The sequence below is a fragment of the Diceros bicornis genome, chromosome 17 (genome assembly GCF_020826845.1).
Source record: "Diceros bicornis minor isolate mBicDic1 chromosome 17, mDicBic1.mat.cur, whole genome shotgun sequence".
Taxonomy (NCBI): domain Eukaryota; kingdom Metazoa; phylum Chordata; class Mammalia; order Perissodactyla; family Rhinocerotidae; genus Diceros; species Diceros bicornis.
The window spans coordinates 42,462,408-42,483,403 of record NC_080756.1 but is presented as its reverse complement, the minus strand read 5'-3'; the positions used below and the strand labels follow the sequence as shown (position 1 = coordinate 42,483,403).

The 20,996-nt window shown below is 36.6% G+C and overlaps 1 protein-coding gene across 3 annotated transcripts in view; it reads left to right on the top strand.

Moving 5' to 3' along the window:
- PLEKHA5 (pleckstrin homology domain containing A5) overlaps nucleotides 1–20,996 on the top strand; it is a 233,599-nt gene that overhangs the window by 163,126 nt on the left and 49,477 nt on the right. The window contains exons 11-14 of one of the 3 annotated variants that reach the window (XM_058558686.1): nucleotides 4,914–5,379; nucleotides 8,020–8,103; nucleotides 10,707–10,826; nucleotides 11,650–11,703. In XM_058558686.1, coding sequence (XP_058414669.1) covers nucleotides 4,914–5,379; nucleotides 8,020–8,103; nucleotides 10,707–10,826; nucleotides 11,650–11,703 — 724 coding nt within the window. The remainder of the gene's footprint in view (nucleotides 1–4,913; nucleotides 5,380–8,019; nucleotides 8,104–10,706; nucleotides 10,827–11,649; nucleotides 11,704–20,996) is intronic. The other 2 variants (XM_058558682.1, XM_058558683.1) reach the window with 2 other exon arrangements.

The window sequence follows — 20,996 nt, the reverse complement described above, 5'->3', positions numbered from 1 at the left end:
TACTTTAATGTACTAGTGTACATAAAAATTAACTGAAGGGTTTTTATAACTCTTACCTCTCAATAGTAGAAAACCAGAAAACAATGACATTAATAATATTATGATTAAATGAAGATTAACTTATTTTAATAGTGAAACCTCTGAGGTACAGGAATGCCCTCCCAGGGGCCAGCTCCGTGGCGTAGTGGTTAAGTGTGCGCGCTCTGCTGCTGGCGGCCCAGGTTCGGATCCCGGGCGCACACCGACACGCCACTTGTCAGGCCATGCTGTGGCGGCGTCCCATATAAAGTGGAGGAAGATAGGCACAGATGTTAGCCCAGGGCCAGTCTTCCTCAGCAAAAAGAGGAGGATTGGCATGGATGTTAGCTCAGGGCTGATCTTCCTTACAAAAAAAAAAAAAAAAAGGAATGCCCTGCCGGTTTGCTCAGCTGTCAAGGGAGACATCTGTGGTTGTCAGGCCATCTCTCCTCTCTCCACAGTGCAGCTCAGAGGCCTGGGTATGCTTGGCCTTATCCTCTGTTATCTCAACGAAGGCTGCAGAAACATTCTCCTGTGATGTGTTGTTCACTTCCGTTTTCTTCTTCTCCACCCTCACAGCTCACTTTTCTAATTTTCCCAAGGGAGAACTGTGAGAAATATTTGCTATTTCAAAAATTAAATTTGATTAGACAGAAGCGAAGCCAGAGATAGTTCCGGGGGGGGGAACGAAAGGGTGTTTGGAAGTACTTATTAAGGTAATCATTTTCAGGGAAACAATAATAAAAATCCCAGCTAGAAGATTTGCTGAATCTCTACCCAGCAAATTAAATCTCACTTCTTAGTGGAATCACTTTTCCTGAAGTAAATCATACTTTCTTAAGGTTGAAAGTGTGTAAAGGGGTTCCACAAATATGTGGAAGTTAGTTTTTTAAATTGTTGAACATAAATATTATTTTGCAAGCACTTTTGGGTCCCTTGATGGATGTAATTAACATACATGAAGGCTGTCTGCGACTTTTTCTTTTGAATGCAGACCTGCAGCTTCTGCAGGCTGGTCTTAGGTTATTTTCAGTTAAAGTTTTCTCTGTGTTGCTCCTTTGGGTTCACTGGCTGGAGTCCAGTTCGGATAATTGAGATATATCATCTACATTATTATATAAACTTCATACTTAAAAAATAGTTGTGGTGATGTATAGTGAAATAATTTTTATTGATGGAAAGAAGTATAATGGTAATTCACAGTATAATTCATTTTGCAAAATGTTATGAAAGGCTTCCTTTCATTATTAAAGTTCTGATAGAAAGAAAAGAAGTTTAATATTTAGTCAAATGGTTGATCCCTGCATCTGCGAACAGAGCTTTCAAGTTTCTTTGTGAGTGGCGGGCACTGTTAAGATGCCTGCTGCCTTAGGCCATTGTTCTGCATGGCAGAATCACAGTGATGGGGTTTTCATGGTGTGTGACAGGCAGCTGCTGGTGAATGGAGCACTAAACCTGATGAAGGAGCTCACAGTGTTCATTTCTTAAGCTTTCACTTAAAAGTAAATCAAACTTTGCTTAATTTGAATTTCTTTGGCGAAAACCACTGAAGGAAACTGTTGTTTTTGAAAAACAGGTCTCAGAATGCTAGAAAATACATGGGATAAAAATAAACTTACTTGATAATAACCTGATTTTCTATTAAAATTTCCCAAAAGTGGTTCCAAAGGTGACAGAAGAGCCTTTTAAACTTAGTAGTCATTAATTAGCCAAGCTTAGTGGGAAAATAGCCTGCTGTTAATGATCATATGATAGGTTGACGCTCAAGTTCAATATACATCTCTACAACAGCTCCGATAGATGTGTTTGGTGTAAATAGATTTTCTGAACTGGAATTTAAGCATTTGTTTATAGACAGTTTTCCGTGTGTTTAAGATTGACAGCATATGTCCCTTTATATGATTATAAATGATCTTTTCACATATTTCCAAACTGTATATAAAGTTAATATCTTTTATATTTTCGGTATATGCTTCTATAATATAGTTCAGTACCTCATCCAGAGCCTTTTGCTTACAAAGGTCTCTATAATATTTCTTGAATTCATGAATGACCAGGTAAACCACAGTATGTTGGAGTAAATTGCTTTAGGACTAGAGCAGAATTTCTTGGATGGAATCAACTTCCCTGCTGACACACTTCCTAAGCAGATAGCCATAGGGTTGCCAACTCTAGACTTTTTCCAGTTTCTAGCTTTTGTGTTAACAGAGAAGATGGGGATAGGAAGAGAGACCAGGGAAAAAATAGGAAATATACCTGGAGAGAAAGCAGCAGAGAATTGAACTCTTTGTACTGGTTATATCAGAGTATTGGGTACTTTTCCCCCTCACTCCAGCCCCCAGGTTGTCAGATGGTTAGCCTCGCAGCAGTGGTTCTTGTGTTGGGTGGTTTTGTTCAATTTTGAGCAAGCCTGTTTTAAGCCAAGATGTTGAAAAGCTGAAGAACAACCAGCATGATGAAGGAAGTTTAGTTTAGGGGGAATGGTTGAAGGAATTGGAAATATTTCAAGTACAAAATAAGACATGGGATTTTAGAGCTGTAAAATAACTTTGTGATCAAATTATCTAGATGAGAAAACCAAATCCCAGAAAGTTTCAGTTGGCCAGATTTTGGTAGCATATGAAGAACCCTAGCACTTTAAGATTATGCCGTTCCTAATTTTGGGGGTATCTTTTTAGTTTTAATTAAATCATTGTGGTAGAAGGGTAAAGTATTTTTTAAAATAATGTCCATACATTGGGCAAAACTTTAAAAATAGAAAGATTATTTTACTTTTTCATTAAGCCCAAAAGTCTGGGAATCGTTGGTGTAGTGAAAAAGAGTGCTGCTTAACGAATTAAAGAGACCTGCATTCTAGTTCAAGCTGGCCCACTAACTCTTTCTTTAACCCAAGTATTGAAGGGAATATGATCTCTTGATCTGGTCCCCCCATGCTCTCTCATCCATTTCCCCTATCCCCCAAAACACACACTCTATCATTCTCTGAATCCCAGAAGATGTAAGTAACTCATCTACCGAGACATAAGGTCTCCGTACTTAGTAGGAAAGCAAGAATCAAAACTTGACTCGCCTGGTTTTTCATCAACTGCTTTTTCCCACTTTACTGTTTTTCTACTGTATTGCTCTATTTTTCAAAGCCTTATCTCCTCTGTGGGTGTTTTAAGCCACAAAAAGATGTGTTTAACGTGAGACTTTCTGTTGTTTGTATAAAGGTAACATAATTTTACTGCCCTAATAGGCACAAATTGTGCAGGGATTTTTATTATTACCGTGCCTCATAGCCCATGATGCACCCAATTCATTACACCTGATCACTGTGAAATCTTTTTTTACTATAATACATTAGTATTTATGCATTGTTACTGTCAACAGTCTTTGGGTCAAAAGAGAGCTCTGACATCCAGGTTATCAGCCAAGGCTTCCCGGGTTATTAAGAGTATGGTCAAGTAACTTACACATCAATTCTTCTACCCCTTCTGGTCGGTGTAATCACCAACATCTTTGACATTTTAACACCCAGTGGGAATTATGTGTGCACGATTCCAAAATATACTCTATGTTGAAAATACAGTAAGTGGGAGAAAGGTATTAACTGAATATTAAAAGAAGAGATCAGGAAACCTGGGTTTATGGGGTCCCAACTTTCCCACATGTTTAGTTCATTGAATTATATTTGATACTAGGATATAAATTTGTGCCAATGAAGATGGTGGCATAAGATAAATACTTGTAATTTAGTATTGCTCTTTTTAATCTAGATTTTATTGTGGTTACTATTATTGAAAGGCTGTGTTTGCATTTAGAATTTGAATTGTAACTATACCTTATACCTGCCTCTGAAGATAATGGGGAAAGACAAACGCTAACTTTATTTAGAGTTTTTAAATGACTTTCTAAAATCCTTTTTGTATAATGTGTCTGACCTAGCATGAGGTTAGCACAAAGATACTTTTGATAAATTCAAAAAAGAGTGTTTTTATCAAAATGTCTTTTTTAAAAATTGTAAACTGGAATTTTATTTTATTCTTTCAATTTAGGAAACTGAAATAATCTGTGCTTAGTAATATGCCAATACATATTCATATCTAAAATTTTAGCGTTTTAAAAGAACTTTATTAAATGCTTAATATGCATAAGGAATTTTTACATTGCTTTAAAAAGCTCCCCAAAAATGTTGATACTATGCATGAGGTGGAATATTAATTTCTATGCCAGAAACATTGTAAAATTCCTGAGATTTGCAGTTTTAGATCTGAAATATGTTCTTTAAATAAATAAATTTTGAGCTTTAGCTTCAAGTCATTTTTGTTTTTCAAATTAAGAAAAGTTATCAAGGGAAATTATTTCTTCAAACCACAAAGGTACTAATGTACTTCTTCCCATAAAGAGTCATGCTTTCCAGAGGAAATGGTACAACAGAGTTGTCACATACACCTGCAGTAGTTCATTTCCTGTCCTCATGCTCTATAGGCACAACCAAACAACCTCAGTATCCCATAGTGCACAGAAATCCTATTTAACTGTGCTGGTGAGATGTGTGAAAATGAGATTCTGGGAGTTTATTTATATAAAAATAAGGTATGAGACTTGAGATTAGATCTTGAACATTCTTATTTCTGAAAGAAGTGTAATATTTTTCCTTCTTTAACCCAAACCGTACATTGTGTGAAATTAAGTCTCTTATGTAAATGACATAGATGCTGTTTACTTAATGTGTTAAATCCGTCAAACTGAATAATCTATTCATTAATAATTTATACTTGGTATAATACTTTGATCTTTTAAAAAATAGGTCCTAATATATATCTTACTTACCAGAAGAAAGAAATGTACTCTAGAATCTAGAAAACAACTCTCTCCTTCATTTTTACATTTCAATTCTTCTTTTATTTTAGAGTGATTTCTTACCAAACGTTACCAAGAAATATGCCAAGCCACAGAGCCCAGATTATGGCCCGCTATCCTGAAGGTTATAGAACACTCCCAAGAAACAGCAAGACTCGACCTGAAAGCATCTGCAGTGTCACCCCTTCCACTCATGACAAAACAGTAGGACCTGGAGCAGAAGAGAAACGGAGATCCATGAGAGATGACACGATGTGGCAGCTTTACGAGTGGCAGCAGCGTCAGTTTTATAATAAGCAGAGCACCCTCCCTCGTCATGGCACTTTGACTAGTCCTAAAACCATGGTTAACATTTCTGACCAGACAATGCACTCAATTCCCACATCGCCTTCCCACGGATCAATAGCTGCCTATCAGGGATACTCCCCACAACGAACCTACAGATCAGAAGTGTCTTCACCAATTCAGAGAGGAGATGTGACGATAGACCGCAGGCACAGAGCCCCCCACCCTAAGGTAAAACAGCTGCTAATCTAGTGTTAGCTACTACTTTATGGATGCTGTGTTTTATTTCTAGTACTCTATTCTTTTAAACGTTAAGAGACAAGAAAATAGGGAGGAGGTAAGCAAGGCAGCTTTTTTTGTGTTTTAAGAATTAAGGGAGAATATTCTGCAATGTCGCAATCTCATGTATAAAACCTAAGCTTGCAATGCTTCATCTCTCAGGAGCACAGAAAGAGTTCTGAACAGATGCATTATGCATTCTTCTCTGGTTGATAGCGTATCTCATCAGCTTTCCATGTGGGTTATGACCACATGCATTTTTATTGGCTCTTCACACACTTGCAAATTCTACACCTGCCCTCTTCTAGCATACCTGTGCTCCTGTATCAGGTTCGTCTTATTCTTTGTTAACATAAAACAGCCAACCTCATCTTCTAATCAGCTGGTTATATGGCATATTGAAATATCTCCTTAGATCCCCAATTTAATATTAGAGTAACAGTGCTTATTAGTATATGTACTTTTAAAAAATTAAGGTATAGATAGAGATCATGTTTTAATTTGTACTGTGAGTTCATTTAAACATTGCTTAGTCAATTATTTGCAGTGAATTCAGAGTCCTTTGCATCAATCAGCTTTTCATAACACTAAAGCAATTGTTTTGATCAATCAGCCTGTATGCAGCCAGTTCTCTTAATGTCTATCGTAAAGTGAAAAGGAATTTTTCTGTCATTTTCTTTTTAATTCTAAAGAATTTCTTGCTTTATACCATTTTAAAATGCACCTTTTCTTATCCTTGTGACAGGCTGAATCCTTCAGTTACATCGTTGCATAAAGCATTTGCTTGATTTTACCATAAATAAGTGTTAGAAATTAATAATCAATCAGGAATTTTCTTTTGGAGGAAGCTTTAGTTTGCCTCAACAATAAAAGGCTCACTTTGAACTCCATGGTAACGAAGTTCAATGTTTTGTCACTTTGTACATCCAAAGGCCATATCATGTTTGATAAAAACAATAACAATATTCAAGAGAAAACTGATCTAATACAGTTTAGTGTGTGGTTGAAAAGTGTTCTCATGGTTGTTAGTATTTTTCATATTCTTGGCCAAAATTTATCATCTGTTTCAACAACAAATAGGAGATGAATGTGTGCTCTCTATCCAGTTCCAGTCAACTAAACGTCTGCTCCTCTTCCTCCACTCAAAAATCTTCTCCAGTGTTGCCAAATTTTTCTTTCAAACTATCCTGTCACCTTCACTGATGTGATCAGTGGTTCTCAAAGTATGATCCATGGACCCCTGAGAGTCCTCATGGCCCTTTCAGGGAGTCTGTAAGTAAGCTTAGAACTTTTTATAATAATAATACAGCATTATTCATTGTGTTACCATTTTCCAATAGGACGAAAACAATGGTGGGTAAAAGTACTGGCACCTTAACATAAATCAAGGGAGGGACTCCTAACTATACTAGTGCAAGTATGCTTCATTGCCACATACTTGCAGTGTAAATAACATAGCAGTTTCACTTAAGAATCCCTTTGATGAAACAGTAAAAGATAATTTTATTCTATCTTGACCTTTCATTACGTATCATTTTAATATTCTGTGTGATGAAATGAGAAATCTGTTAAAGCATTTCTATTGCGTACTAAAGGTTGTCTCACAGAAAAACACTTGCATGATTATTTGAGTTGCAAGCTGAACTAGCTCCTTTTTTCATGAAACACCATTTATACTTGAAAGAACGAATGACAGACTAACTATAATTGTTCATACTTGGTATCTGACAGACACTTCTCAGAGTGAAATGTTAGCCTGTCACTTCAAGGAAAACAACTGACAGTATTGCCAATGACAACATTTGAGCTTTCAAACGAAAATTAGAATTTGAAAATCTTGCATCTGCCACTGTGAGCTTGACAGTTTTCCAATGCTTAAAAATCAGGGCTGGTATTAACAAATGCGAGTTACTGATATCACATATTGGTATGTGTCCACATTTGAACGTCTGCCTAACTCACTGAACCAGTATTTTCCACATGACCAGTGTTTGCTGTTACGAAATCGTGGAGGGGTAAAAGATTCATTCAAGGTGCAAATAGACCAATGGATGTTAGTGTAACAAAGTATGCAAAGTTCACTGATATGGTTTCAGATACCACTTTGCAACTAACCTTTAAGAAAATACCACTTTTCCAGCTTTAGTGCAATATCGAAGTTGAATATCTACAATTATCCAAAAAACCTATTTAAGTTCTCTTCCCTTTTCCAATTACATATATCGAGTGGATTTTCTTCATGTACTTCCACTTAAAAAGATTATCACAACATATTGCATACAGAAGCACATATGGAAATCTAGCCAGACATTACAGAGATTTGCAAAACTGTAAAACAATGCCACTCTTGTCACTAAATTTTCTTTCTAAGAGTATAAAGGGGTCCTGAGACCAATAAGTTTGAGAACCGCTCAGCCAGATTATATAGAATTACTCTGTTCATCAACATCAGTATTTTAGTCAAGAAATTTTAGTATCTGTTTTCTTTCGTAAGCACTAATAGCATTTTTAAATGGCATTTTATAATATAAATTTAAGATTTCTCATCCCTGACATTGACCACAGAGTTTATACTGTGCCTTTATTTCCTAGCATGTCTATGTGCCTGAGAGGAGGTCACTGCCACCTGGCCTGACTTTACAGTCCGTTAGTCCCCAGAGCCTCCAAGGCAAGACGGTGAGTACGGTATCTTTATTTACCATATAATGTTTTATTTGTGTGCTACACATGATAGCACATGTCTGACATAGCTTTTAAGTTTGAATTTTCAGAGAGGTGCCTCCCAAGGAAAAACCATTACTACTTTTGTGGAAGAGAGGCTCATCAGAAGAATTTGGAATTGTGTAGCCATTTTGGTGTCTTACTGGACACCTCTCCCTAAATGTCTGACTTCCTAAATAAAAGATGGTATTTTCAAGGTTTATTGCATAACCTGGGTGGTTTTCTTTACTTCATTGGGTGTTAATTCCCTCGTCCTTAAAACAGAAGTTGGAAGAGTTTATTAGAGGAACCAATCCGGCAAGCAGCCATGTGTGCTCAAACTACAGGCCTATTAAGAGGTTTCTCCTGTGGATTTGTATGTAGATTAACTTCTTTAGAGCGAGAAAAGAAACTGATTTACATATTTATGCGAGAAAGAGAGACTATAAAAATACTAGGTTCAAGCAAGTACTTACTGTTATCATTTCATTGTCAGAGTTAAGCTCAAATTGGGAAAGAGTTATATTACCAGGGCACTATTATTATTCAAATTAAAGAGAAAAGATGGCTTTTCATCACTTCATTTTATTTCAATGACATTCTTTTCTCAGGAACTATACTTTAATATCAGTGGGTAGTCTCAGTTTCTGTGAAGATGTGATTTGAGGACCTGTGTAGTTGTTTATTACTTAAAATTCTCTTCCTGCAGTAGTCAAAACAAATTCATCTTATATGTATTGTGCAAACATTCTTTTATCTTGCATCTTTTACGTGCTTAGATATAAGGAAGATTTCCTGGCTTTAAAATACTTGCAGTTTATTTATTAAAGGTTATAAATATTGCTTGACTAAAACTAAAAACTTTCAAACATTGGAATTTTTCAATATTAGATTGTCGATCTGACAAACAGACGTTAATCACAAGATAATGCTAAATATCATGTAATGAAATTTTTTCTAGTGGATACTGAGGATAAAATTTATTTACCGCCTCCTACTTCTTTGGGGGTTAAATGTGCCTCCTTTTATTTTGCCTCAAAATTTAAATATCTAGCAAACTTAAGGGAATCTTTCATCCTTTTGAAAATCTCTTTATCTTTTTAACTTCATAAATAATAAACCAGAGTTTCAAGATTTCTTCGTTTGGTATTTCTGTCAAATATCACTCTGGGTCTTAGAACATCTAAATCCCTTACCTCACCCTGCCTTCTGCCTAGCAAGACCTCAGAGCTTGATGATGATCATAAGCCATGGACTGTCCCACGGTCGTGAGGTCACAGGATGTGGTTGTCATCAGAGCAAAAGCAGCTATTCTTTTCCTGTTATGAAATTTCTTCAAGTCACACATATACACACATTCTTTGACTGTTTCATATAAAAGACTGTTGTCTCATCTATATAGAGACTCAGTTTTATCTAAAGAATCTAGTAATAACTATGGTTTACCTCTGACATTTTCTCACCTGAAGGCAATAATTTTTAATGTAATTTCAAATAACTGTTAAAAATCATTTCTGTCCCTAAAAAGAAAAGTATGGAAAATAACGAGCAACAGCAAATGGACAGAACAGAAGAGAACTGTTGTAATGCTGTGGTATAGGCAGAACAAATCAGCCTCAGGAACGCTTTCTGGCCGGGAAGTTTTAAGAGCACGCAGTAGCCCTTATGTGAGGAGAGCCTCCCTCTGGCCCATCTGCAGTTTTTAATCATAACAAAGCGCAGAGAAACACCGAATAATATTTTATGGCCTGTAAGACTGCCAGTGACCATCCTTTACTGCATTTCTAACAAAGAAAAATATATCAGATTGTCCTATTAAGGAATTTTGTCTACCTTTGAAAATTTATTTTCAGATAACTTCAGGGATCAATTGTAACCAATCAGGAAACCGAAAGCTTCTCTGCTTTCCCCAGATTGTGGAAGGAGGGTTTATGTACCCATGGAAACTTTCTGTGTGTATTAAATACATTTTTTTCCTTAAAAAATAAAAATCGATCTTTTGGTCCTTTAATCTACCCTGTGAAAGCACTAACAGTGACATTTAATATATAACTGGGAAGCAATTAATAGATCCCAGGTACTGAGATTAAGGATGGGAAGATATCATCCAAGTTTTATGTGAATTTTAATTCTTTTTATTTACCTTCTGTTCTCTAAAATAGAGTGTTGGACGTGTAGGTATTGTTCTATTGCTGTAAAAGTCTTAGGTGTCGTTTTAAACATCTTATTAAAATATCTTTTAATAATAGTCTTCTAATAGCTTTTATGTGCAAACCTTTATAATGGTTTTTTGGCATTGTGCTTTTTTTATACTTAACATTTAAATATTCTCTCATGAGTTCTGAGAAAATGGCTTAATATACTGTGGTTTTGCTGGATCTTTTAAAGTAACACTGTTCCTTCTATTTCTCTAGATATCTATGCATTTATGTAGGACCTATCATCATAGTGTCTAGGCACTATGTTTGATGTCAACCGTAAGAGGAAACTTGCCAAGAAATCTTGGTTTAATATCTGTCACTTAAGACAACAATTAATCTGTTTTCCACTGTTTGGATTCTTAAATTGCACTCCTTCAGCCAGAGGAGCTTACGCTGCTGCTAATAAAGCTGAGGCGGCAGCAAGCTGAACTGAGTAGTGTCCGGGAGCATACGTTAGCACAGCTCATGCAGCTAAAGCTTGAGGCCCACAGCCCAAAGGTCAGCTCTGAAGAGACTTGTCTGTGTCGTCTGCCATCGTCACTTACTTTGAGTCACTCATTAATCAGTTTGATCAGTGTCATTAGTGTTGAGCATGGGCCCATACCATCATTGCAGCGATCACATCAGGATCTCCTATTGACCCTTTGAGAATTAACTTATTTATACATTATTCAAGGAAAATACAGGCAGATGCATTTCTTCTTCGCCTTCCACCCCCCCACTCACCCACCGACTTTCGGTTGTGAGGAAGGAAATGCATACAGACTTTATTGTTGTCATTCACCAAAAACTGTAACTTCCACATCTGGTAAAACAGACATTGAGAAGTCCTATAATTTCCCGTAAAGTAATAAGTTGAAAATTGGTTATAGTTTTAATAATACTGCCTTTTAAATGTCAAAGATTAATTTTAAGATATTTCTTTTGTTCTTGATTAAAAGAATGAATGCATGTAAACATTTCTCAAAGGGTTTAATAGCCTCTGGTTATACGAGCAACTCCAAAGAAGTAGTACTATATTGCAGAAAAGAATTAACATGTAAAGCTTCTAACACTGAGTCTGCTAAAGGCATTTGAAGGATTTTTCTGCTTAATATTTCAGCTTATATGCATGTCTACTTTATTTCTTACAAAACTAAGTGTAATTTTATAATAATTTAATATGTCATCTGTACCATTTACAGGGGAGCATGTGTGTGACAGTTGTGAACTGTGATATAATAGGTTGTGGTAAACTACCTGATTTTCTTATTTCAAAATTGACTTTTTCATGAATTCTCCACCCTCTTTATCCCTCTGTTTCTTGATTGATGCCTACTAGAATGAAATTCTTTCACATCATCTTCAAAGGAACACCATATATTTGGATCATCAGGTGGGATTTGTAGAATTTTCTTACTTATAATACCTAATAAAACTTTTTAAGTGTACTACAGTTTTTCAGGCTACTCGGAGATTTCTGTCATTTTGAGTTAATAGCATGACTTTTACAAGTGACAGAATAAGAAACCCCTAACCAGGTGAATTCAGGAATACCATAATAAACAGGTAGAAAGGACAGGTGTGGAAGTAAAGGGGGGTACAAGTGCTGGGTAACCTGAAATTGAGAGCCTGAATTCTCTAGACTTGTTTCTTCTTATCCCAAGAAAACTCATACTTATTGAGGCTTATCTCAGCTTGGAGTTGACCTAATGAAAGAAACAGACACCAAGCTGTGAATGCCTTGTTGGAAGGCCAGAAGGAGGGTGAGTGTAGTGTGCTCTGTAGCCCCAAAGGGGAGTTGAACAATGGGTGAAATTTGTGACGAAGATAATCTTTAATTGTGCGTCCTTATTCCTGGTGTGCCATCTCTTCCCCGTATTTGGTCTTTACTGAGCTATGTCAAGTCAGTTCTGCAGTGACCTACCGTTCTAGCATTGCCTCAGTGGTGGCAATGCGTGTGGCTGGTTACCGTGAATGTTCAAAGGTGTGAGTGGCAGTTCGTGAACAAAGGCTGACACTCCCATAGTTTGGTTTTTATGAACTGCTCTATTAATATTTAATTAACTTGAGAATTTTTGATATGTCCTTAAACATAGAATTTCTTCTAGTGAATGCATTTTTTAATATAAATTAAGGTAAAACTTGTTTTAGCTTGTTTCCAAGTGTTCAAACTTGAATATTTATCAATATGGAAAATGTTTTAAGACAAATGCTTACATATTTATAGTTGCCTGTTTGAGACAAAATAATAATGTACTGCTTTAAATTAGTTATATTTAAAGAGGGATTTTGCATTAGGATAACCCTTTAAAAGATGTTCAATCATTTTTCTTTTAACTTTTAACAGAAATAGGCTTTTGTTAATATATAATTTAGTTATTTTCCCACAAAATGTTTTCATCATGATTTTGCCTATTGGAATGCTTTAGAAATCAGCATTTCATGAATCCAAATTTTCATCATCCCTGCAGAGACTGGTGCTATTGAAATTTAACTACAGTGTACATTATACACTTTGAAAGCAATCTAATAAAGACACGCTAGCCAATAAAATAGTAAAATTAGTCTTCCCTCAAAATTCCATACTGCCAGAAAGCTTCTAAGATACATGAGAAGGAACTTTCTTACAAGCTCCTTTTGTCTATGAAGCTAGAGATAGTTCTGAAAAACAATGAAATATTACAAAAATTAGGTTTAGAAAACAGTGATATAAATGTGAATCTGAAGTTATCTCTCTATGGAAATAAACCTAGCGGTTTGCCGTAATTTATTATTCACCTCAATAAATCAAAACTGGGATTGCAGAGACATAGAACATTAGAAAATCTTAGGAAATACCACCATTTGCTAAGATGCTTCTCAACTCCCTTTCCCAGGTCAAGCTCTGTTTCTTCCCTTTACCCCTTAAGTGACCCAGATCTGGTTGAGGTTTATGTTCCCATTACTTCCTCTTTAAGCATCCTCTGCTGTTTGTTGTTAGTGGATATATTTGTTGTTAGTGCCGTTGAGTCGATTCTGACTCCTAGTGACCCTGTGTACAGCAGAGCTGAGCCCTGCCCGGTCTTTTGCGCCATCCTTTCACCCATGTTAGACGATGCTCCACTGCTATTTATAGCCTTTCTTATTGCACCATGCTAGTGGTCCTACAGGTGGCTTGTAAAAATCTCAACTTTTTATTGATCCTCCCTATTCTCTCACTGTGTCAGCAGAGATTTTCCATTAATTGACCTTTTTTATGTTAGATCCTGAAATAAAGTTACACTATTCCAATTTTTAAATTTTGTGATAATGAGAAGAATTATAGAATTCAATTGTTTGAGTCCTAATATGCATTGAAATAAGACTATTTCTGATGGTACAAATTGAGCCATTTTTAGATAATAATTAGACAATATAAAAACATGGCGGGGGCCTTGCCCAGACACTCAGATAGCCTACATGTATATATCCTTAAGGTTTCCTAAAGAAAATCTCTCTTTAAATAAATCAAAAATTTTTATGGTTTCAGATAATTGCATTTAATATAAATGAAATATTTACTTTTGAATTGTCCTATGTTTTATATCAGTAGTAAGGTTATTAAATAATATAAAAAGAATTCTTGATAATTTTGAGTTTCAATGAAATTTTTCCTCCAGCTCAAACATTTCCAGCTTTTAATCTTGTTACTGCCAGTAACCTATTTAGATTACCAAGTTTATTGTTCTTATAGGCATTATTGATCACCTGGTCTTATAAATTGATTCATCAGTTTTATATAACAATAAATTGGAAAGTAGATTTTAAAATCTGAAAGTCAGAGGAAAAGGCTGTCGTCACATTTTATGCTTATATCATACCAAATGAATATGTACTAATTGATACTCACTTTCAGCACTTATTCTGCTTGCTCAAATAAATCATCACAATAACCTAAGGCCAGCAACAAAATGCAGTCTTCCTTCTGCCTCTTGTCAGATTCCACAGTCGTCAAAAGAAAAATTTTAATTGATTTAAAGTCTCTTAATCCCTATCACTATTCATGAAAAATAGGACCAAAGGGTAGTCTCTGAGTTGCTTCAGAGGTAAAATCATTTCTGATATTACCAGAATGCTTATAACAAAGAAAAAATGAAAATGCCTTATCTGAAATTCTGAGGATTTACATATATACAGTCAATCTAACAATCTTGCCTTTGAGCAATACAATTTGGTTTCTAATTATCACCATCATGAGAACGAGTCATGTACTGAAGTGTTTTTAAAAACAGTAAAAACTATACTAATTATATAGTAGAATTTTCTTCTACTTTTTGTTTAATTTTGAAGTACCCTGTTAAGTACTTTAATAGCCCAGTTAGTAGACTGTTCAAGTCTACCTTTATTAAGACTAGCCTATGTTTATTTGTCATTTTTGTGAATTTTAAGATACAAAGCCCCAAACAAACCTGTGAACAAAAAATAATCCTAACTGGATAATTTATATACCTCATCCAGGTTCTGTTTAGAAAATGAATAAATACATAATACATCAGTAACTCATTTTCTTCTCATTCAGCTTAGTTATCACTGAATATTAGAGAAACTTTTAGTTATAGTTTAAACGAAACTTGCATATTTTGTCCTAAAATCTATCTACAGAATAGATGTAACATGTGTTAGCTTTTTCCTTGTTTATTCCTCTGCCTGACAGAATATAGGAGAGAGAGGGAGAAAAGCCATAAGTAGAATCTTGCAGTGGCTCTGTACTTGCCAGGAAGTTGGAAGCAAATTCGAGATTATCAGCAGTTATAATGTCATCTCCTCCTCTGAAGAACAGAGTGTCCTGCTTCAGTTCTTTGAAAGTGAGGGGAAAAAGTGAGGGAAAAGAGAAGATCTTGATATGCTTTCCTTTCTTCTCAGAATAGGCAGATTGAGCCCAAGTTTTAGAAATATATGGCCCTGCTGATCAAGTATTTGATGATTAGGAGTTCCTAATGTTTCTGTAGAGCCAAATGTAAATCATTTGTTTGAAACTGGAGTAACAAGATTCCATAGAAGCTTATTGGAGTCGACCATCTGATAGTCAGCTGTAAGACACAGAAAGGGCGTCCTGGTTGTTTTGGTTCTATACTCTTACTGGTGATTAAGTGTTTTTAATATCACACCTCATGGTTAGATTCCCAAATTAGGCCATAAAAGGCTGTATCTAGCCCAGTAATATACCTAAAAACCGGGCTAACAGTATCATACACCCTAACTGTATTAAGGAAAACATCTCTCAGAAAATGTGTTCAGAGTGCCAACCCGGCATCTTAGGAACATACGTATCTTCTTCAGCAGGTCTAACGCTGGGAGTAGGGACTTCAAGTTTCTTAATCTTGTCACTTACATGGACTTCCCTCAGTGAGTAGTTCTTGGCTCCTGTAGCTAAACCAGGACTGGCTGGATCAAGCAAAGGAATGAAGTTGGGATTTTAGAAACTAGACCAGGAGCTAAAGAGAGAAGCTAGGCAAGGCCTCTGCGTGGATGAAGAGATGAAACAAAAGCTGGAGCTTTTTTCATCAGTCATGGAGGGAGGATTAATAGAAATGGGGAAATTAAAACATATTCCCATCCCTTCATCTGTTTTCCTCACCTCATTTTAGCTCTTGCCTCCATTTGTGTCTTTCTCTCTCACTTGCTTTTTCTTTCTAGCGTTCCCTATTAGTGATTGAAGAGCACTTATGAGGGAATTTAGATGACATTCCCTTTTCCTTCTTCCTAAATCCTTCCTGCCAGCTTTCCATGTAGGCAGTGATAGAAAAAGAGATGCTAGAAAGTGAAACTAAGAGACATGTAGGTAGAGATGAACGGAAGGATTGAGAAGCTTGGAGCAATGCTTCACAAGCCTTTTGTGAGCATACTGCCCCCTTGTGGGTAAACTAAACACGTACCAACCCTCTTCTCTAACAGCCCTCAGATTATACCACTCCAGTAACCAGCCTCCCGCTTTGAGAATACCTGCTACGGTAAATGAAGTTTGACTTCTACATATCTGAGCTTTACTTGCACTGGTACTGCAGAAAGTATTTTTTCATCTTTTAAACACAAAGTTGTATTGTAACATTGAATGTGCTTTCACAATTTGCCCCTAAAAATGTGACATTCTGCCTTCACCCCTCTCCCTTCAAGAGTCGTTATAATTAATGGCATCAGAAACATCTGCATGAGAACCGGAAAGGAAGGGACATGCCTCAGTCAGCCACACTTACATTGGGATTGTCTGTTCCCAATGTACTCAAAAGTTCTTTGTGAAAAGAATGTGCCTCTGCTATGATAATTTAATAAAATTCATTCGTCTTTACCCAGATGGAGCTATCTCCCCCCAGCTAGAACATGCTTAAGTCACTTCTGAATATAGCATCAAACAGTATATTCTTTAACACCAGATGGCTAAAGGATCTTATCCTCAAATCTCATGGAAAAGCTGGAAGTTTCTCATGACAACCCAGTTTCCCATAGTGTAATAAAAGAAAAGTCCAGCTCAAGCACACCTATGGTGTTCTTTGTTGCATGAAAATGTTTAAGGTTTGCAAAAGTCAAAAGCTAAATTCTTCTATCTTGTTTTGTGAGTACATTTTTTTAAAAGTATTATCAAATGCTTGTGGGGGGGATAAGAAAATTATTTTTGTTTAATACTAACTTCTAAACCATCTTTAAAAGTAAGCTAAACTTTCTAATTTGCAAAAGCTTTGTAGTAGCATTCAGATTTTATGATGAATTCTTTTTATAAATATTAAGATTTTATGAACTGTGTTCTAAAACTACTAGTGACTATTGGAAGAAGTCTGATATTCTATCCCTGGTTACTGTGAACATTCCTCATCAGTATGCTTTCTATATCCTTTCAAGAAACCACAATGAAAAAACTCTATGCAGATAGCAACTCTGACCACTTTTTAACACACTTATGCCAAGGGAAATGCAAAAAGGAACAGTTAACTGGGTGTATGTAATTGGCACTGAAACCATTCAAGGTGAATCCAAGAGTACTTTTTTGCATTTTGTTCTTTGTGTTCATCAAAGACAGCTTCCCTATAAGGGAAGAAACACTAACAAGATGATTGAAAAGATTCTTGATGGCTTTCATTGTTCATGTCAGTTCAGCAACTTCATTCTATTGAGCTATCAAGCAAGATGCTATTTTCTCTAATATTTCAAGGGGTCCTGGAGCTTCTATTTTTAGGGATGATTGAGAGCTACAAGAGGTAATGTTTCTAGGGTATATAGAATAGGCATTTGGAAAAAGCAAACTAAGGAAACTGGAAAATTGAAAGTAGATTATTTAACACTTACCATCTGATTACATAGTGCAGAATATCTGTATTTTCTTTTTTTTTTTTCCTCAAAGCCCCAGTAGATAGTTGTACGTCATAGTTGCACATCCTTCTAGTTGCTGTATGTGGGACGCCGCCTCAGCATGGCCAGAGAAGCGGTGCGTTGGTGCGCGCCCAGGATCCGAACCCGGGCCGCCAGTAGCGGAGCGCGCGCACTTAACCGCCAAGCCACGGGGCCGGCCCTGTATTTTCTTATGCCTTGCGCTTGAGAGCGATTCTGTCTCTCTCTTCCTCACACCTCATTTCTCCTTTTTTCTTTTTCTGTCTCTCCCTTCCTCTGCATATTTGATCATAGAAGTAGTGGAGAGAAGGAGATGACACCCAGAAAATTCTTAACCAGGATATGACATCATAATGGCAGAACTCTAAGAAGGCTAAATACATGGAAAATGGGTAGATTTGAATTTAGAATGTGGAAAGACTTAACATGTATGTGTCAATACTCTGATTTCTTGGCCTATCCAGTGCTCACACATTATTATCATGGTTCTCCTATTTCTTACCAGTAGTTAATCTGTCTCTTTTTGCTAACTGTTTTCACCCCTAACCGGGGAAGTTCCCTGTGTCTTGGTGTTCTCTCATTTAGGCGTTCATCTACTCATCATTTTACTAGTTGTCTCTTTGCTGTTCTTCATCTCTAGCCCCTGGGTTTCTCCCAGAAAGCAGAGCGTGTGATGTGGGCTTCCTTGATGTGGGCTTGTTTGCAGGAAGTTTAGAGAAGTGATACCAACGTACAGGAGTAAAGAGAGTGAGCAAGGAAGGAGGGAATATGTTATCAACTGCCACAGGCCCCTTGGGCCTCATCTGACTGATCCTTGTTAATAGATGAATAGAAACACTGCAGAATTACCCAACTGAACAAGAGAAGAGGGAAGCGTTTGTAGTGGCTCCCATCCTCCATTGACCAAGGGTTGTCTCTTGAGACTAACTCTCCAGCACATTGAGGTTATGAGCACCCAGTGGGTTCCCATATACAAAATGGTTGGCTTGGCAAGAACTGAGACAAAAGATGGGCTAAAAGGATATGGAGAGGGGCACAAAAGGTGTCTAAAACACCTCTCTCTGCAGTTTTAGTTAGGTATTGCTAGTTGCTTATAAAGATCTCCATTTGAAAGTTCTGCCTTTAGTACCTCCCCAACATGTCCAAAATTAAAGTTTTCATTTTATCCCTCAATTCCCTGACCAAAAGACTAAAAGCCAAAATGGTTCAAAATATTGGTCACCTTTAACCTCCCTGATGTAACAAACATCTATTGAAAACATCATCCTTGGGGAAGAGCTCACTGGGGTTTTAGAAGGATCAGAACCTTTGCTTTAGCTGTTTGCTTAGACCTAGAACTTAAAGTGGTTTAAGCCCTCACAGGAAAAGAGGAAAGTAAGACCCGGTCTCCTCCTTCAGTTATGGCCAGGACAGCCTGACACCAGCCTTTCAGTCTGATTGCCTGGTGGATGCAAAGAAAAACAAATGGTAGACTACCTGGGAGGACACAAGAAGTGACAGTCCTCAGCATCCTGCCTCATGTTCCACCACTGTAAGCGTGGAGGTTGCACAAATTTACAAAATAGCAGAATTAAGTCAGGCAGCCTTCTGGAGTTGTATTATGTTCTCCTAGTATTTCATCTGTCCAACACCAGCACAGAGTAAAGTTAAAAATACCTTAAGGGAAAAAAAAAATACCTTGAGGGCCAGCCCCAGTGGCCTAGTGGTTAAGTTCAGTACGCTCCGCTTCGGCGGCCTGGGTTCGGTTCCCAGACGTGGACTTACACCACTCTGTTAGCAGCCATGCTGTGATGGTGGTACACATACTAAAAAAAGAGAGACAGAAATATTGGCACGGATGTTAGCTCAGGGCTAATCTTTCTCAGCAATAAATAAATAAATAAATAAATAAATAACCTTGAAACGGAAGTTAAAAGTACTTTGAAAATAGTTTTACTGAAAATGGAAAATTCATGAGATTCTGTAGAGCTATCTGAATAGATTATTTTAGCTGAATACACAATATCTGCATGGTCAGGATAGCAGAAGCCACCATAACACCTTATAGGTACTAAGCCTCTCATTACCATTTAGTCACCAAATCTTGGCAATACTAAAAGCCTCTGCCACATTATGTCTTTCAGCTACTCGGGAAATTTCACAAACTCCCCGTTCCCTGCAAAATAGGATCTCTTTTTGGTTTGTCATTCAAGCCCTCACTTCCTCCGCCGTAAACCCTTTTGTTTAGCCAGCGACTCATTGTTTCTCATAACTTCAAAAGCGCTCCCATCCTCTGCACTGTGCACCTGTTCAGTGCCTGTCCATGCGAATAGCTTAGGTATCGCTTTACACTTTGCAAAGCACTGTCAGATACAAAACCCCACTTGGCTTCTCATGCACAGCCTCTGCAGCACGTGGACCAGTTACCTCTATCCCCGTTCAATCAGGTTTAATGACTTGCCCAAAATCACAATACTAGGATAAATACATTGAATTAGTGAATTTTCTTTCCTTTTTTAAAAAATCTATTTTGACTTCCTTCAGAATGAATGGAGCTGTTCTTAGAGTAGTCCTGTTTCAGGTTGCTGATCTTGGTTACCTAAAGAATATCAGCTCCCAGTTATGTACTGGTTATTTTCCTATTTAATGAGATAGAAAAATGAAAACAAAATTTCCCCACCCCTCCTAAAATACATAATATTTATACAGTTCTGTTTTGTATTTACAAAAGCAAGTATTTTTGTAGCTCAATTACTGTAGCTTTTGCTTCTGTCTTCTTTTTATATATTTTTCAGAAAGTTCATTCGGCAGAGATTTATGGAGCTCAGTGTAAGGCAGGATGTTAGTGCTTACAAAGTAGAACTCAAATGATTTTCAAAGCCCAGGAAGGAAATAAAGTTGAGCGTAAATGCCAAAAACATTTCTAGGATTGACCTAAGGGTGTCATTATGTAGTTAAAACATAAGCTGGTAAATCTCTAAGTTAGTGGTGGGAATTCTGCTACTTAGTGCCAATTGTAACTCAGTAATAATACAATTGCTATTAGTAAAACCCAGATCCTTATATCTAGAAGATATTTTAATTTTGATTTAAAGCTCAACTGTATTTTGAGTAGATTTACCCATAGCAAGAACAAATATCTTTTTTTTTTACTAAAAGAGATGTGAGGGATGTTTTGTCTCTTTAAAATGGTATTGTTAAAATATTTGCAAAGAGGAGAAAAATGTGACCATTTCAAACATTATGTCTACAATAAAGCATTTTTAGAAAACGAATTTTGAGTTCTTTTACTATTTCCTGTTGCCTTTGGATGGCAGGAATAAAAATGGTAGCATCAAATAATAACATATTACTTGAAGTTAAAGGAAC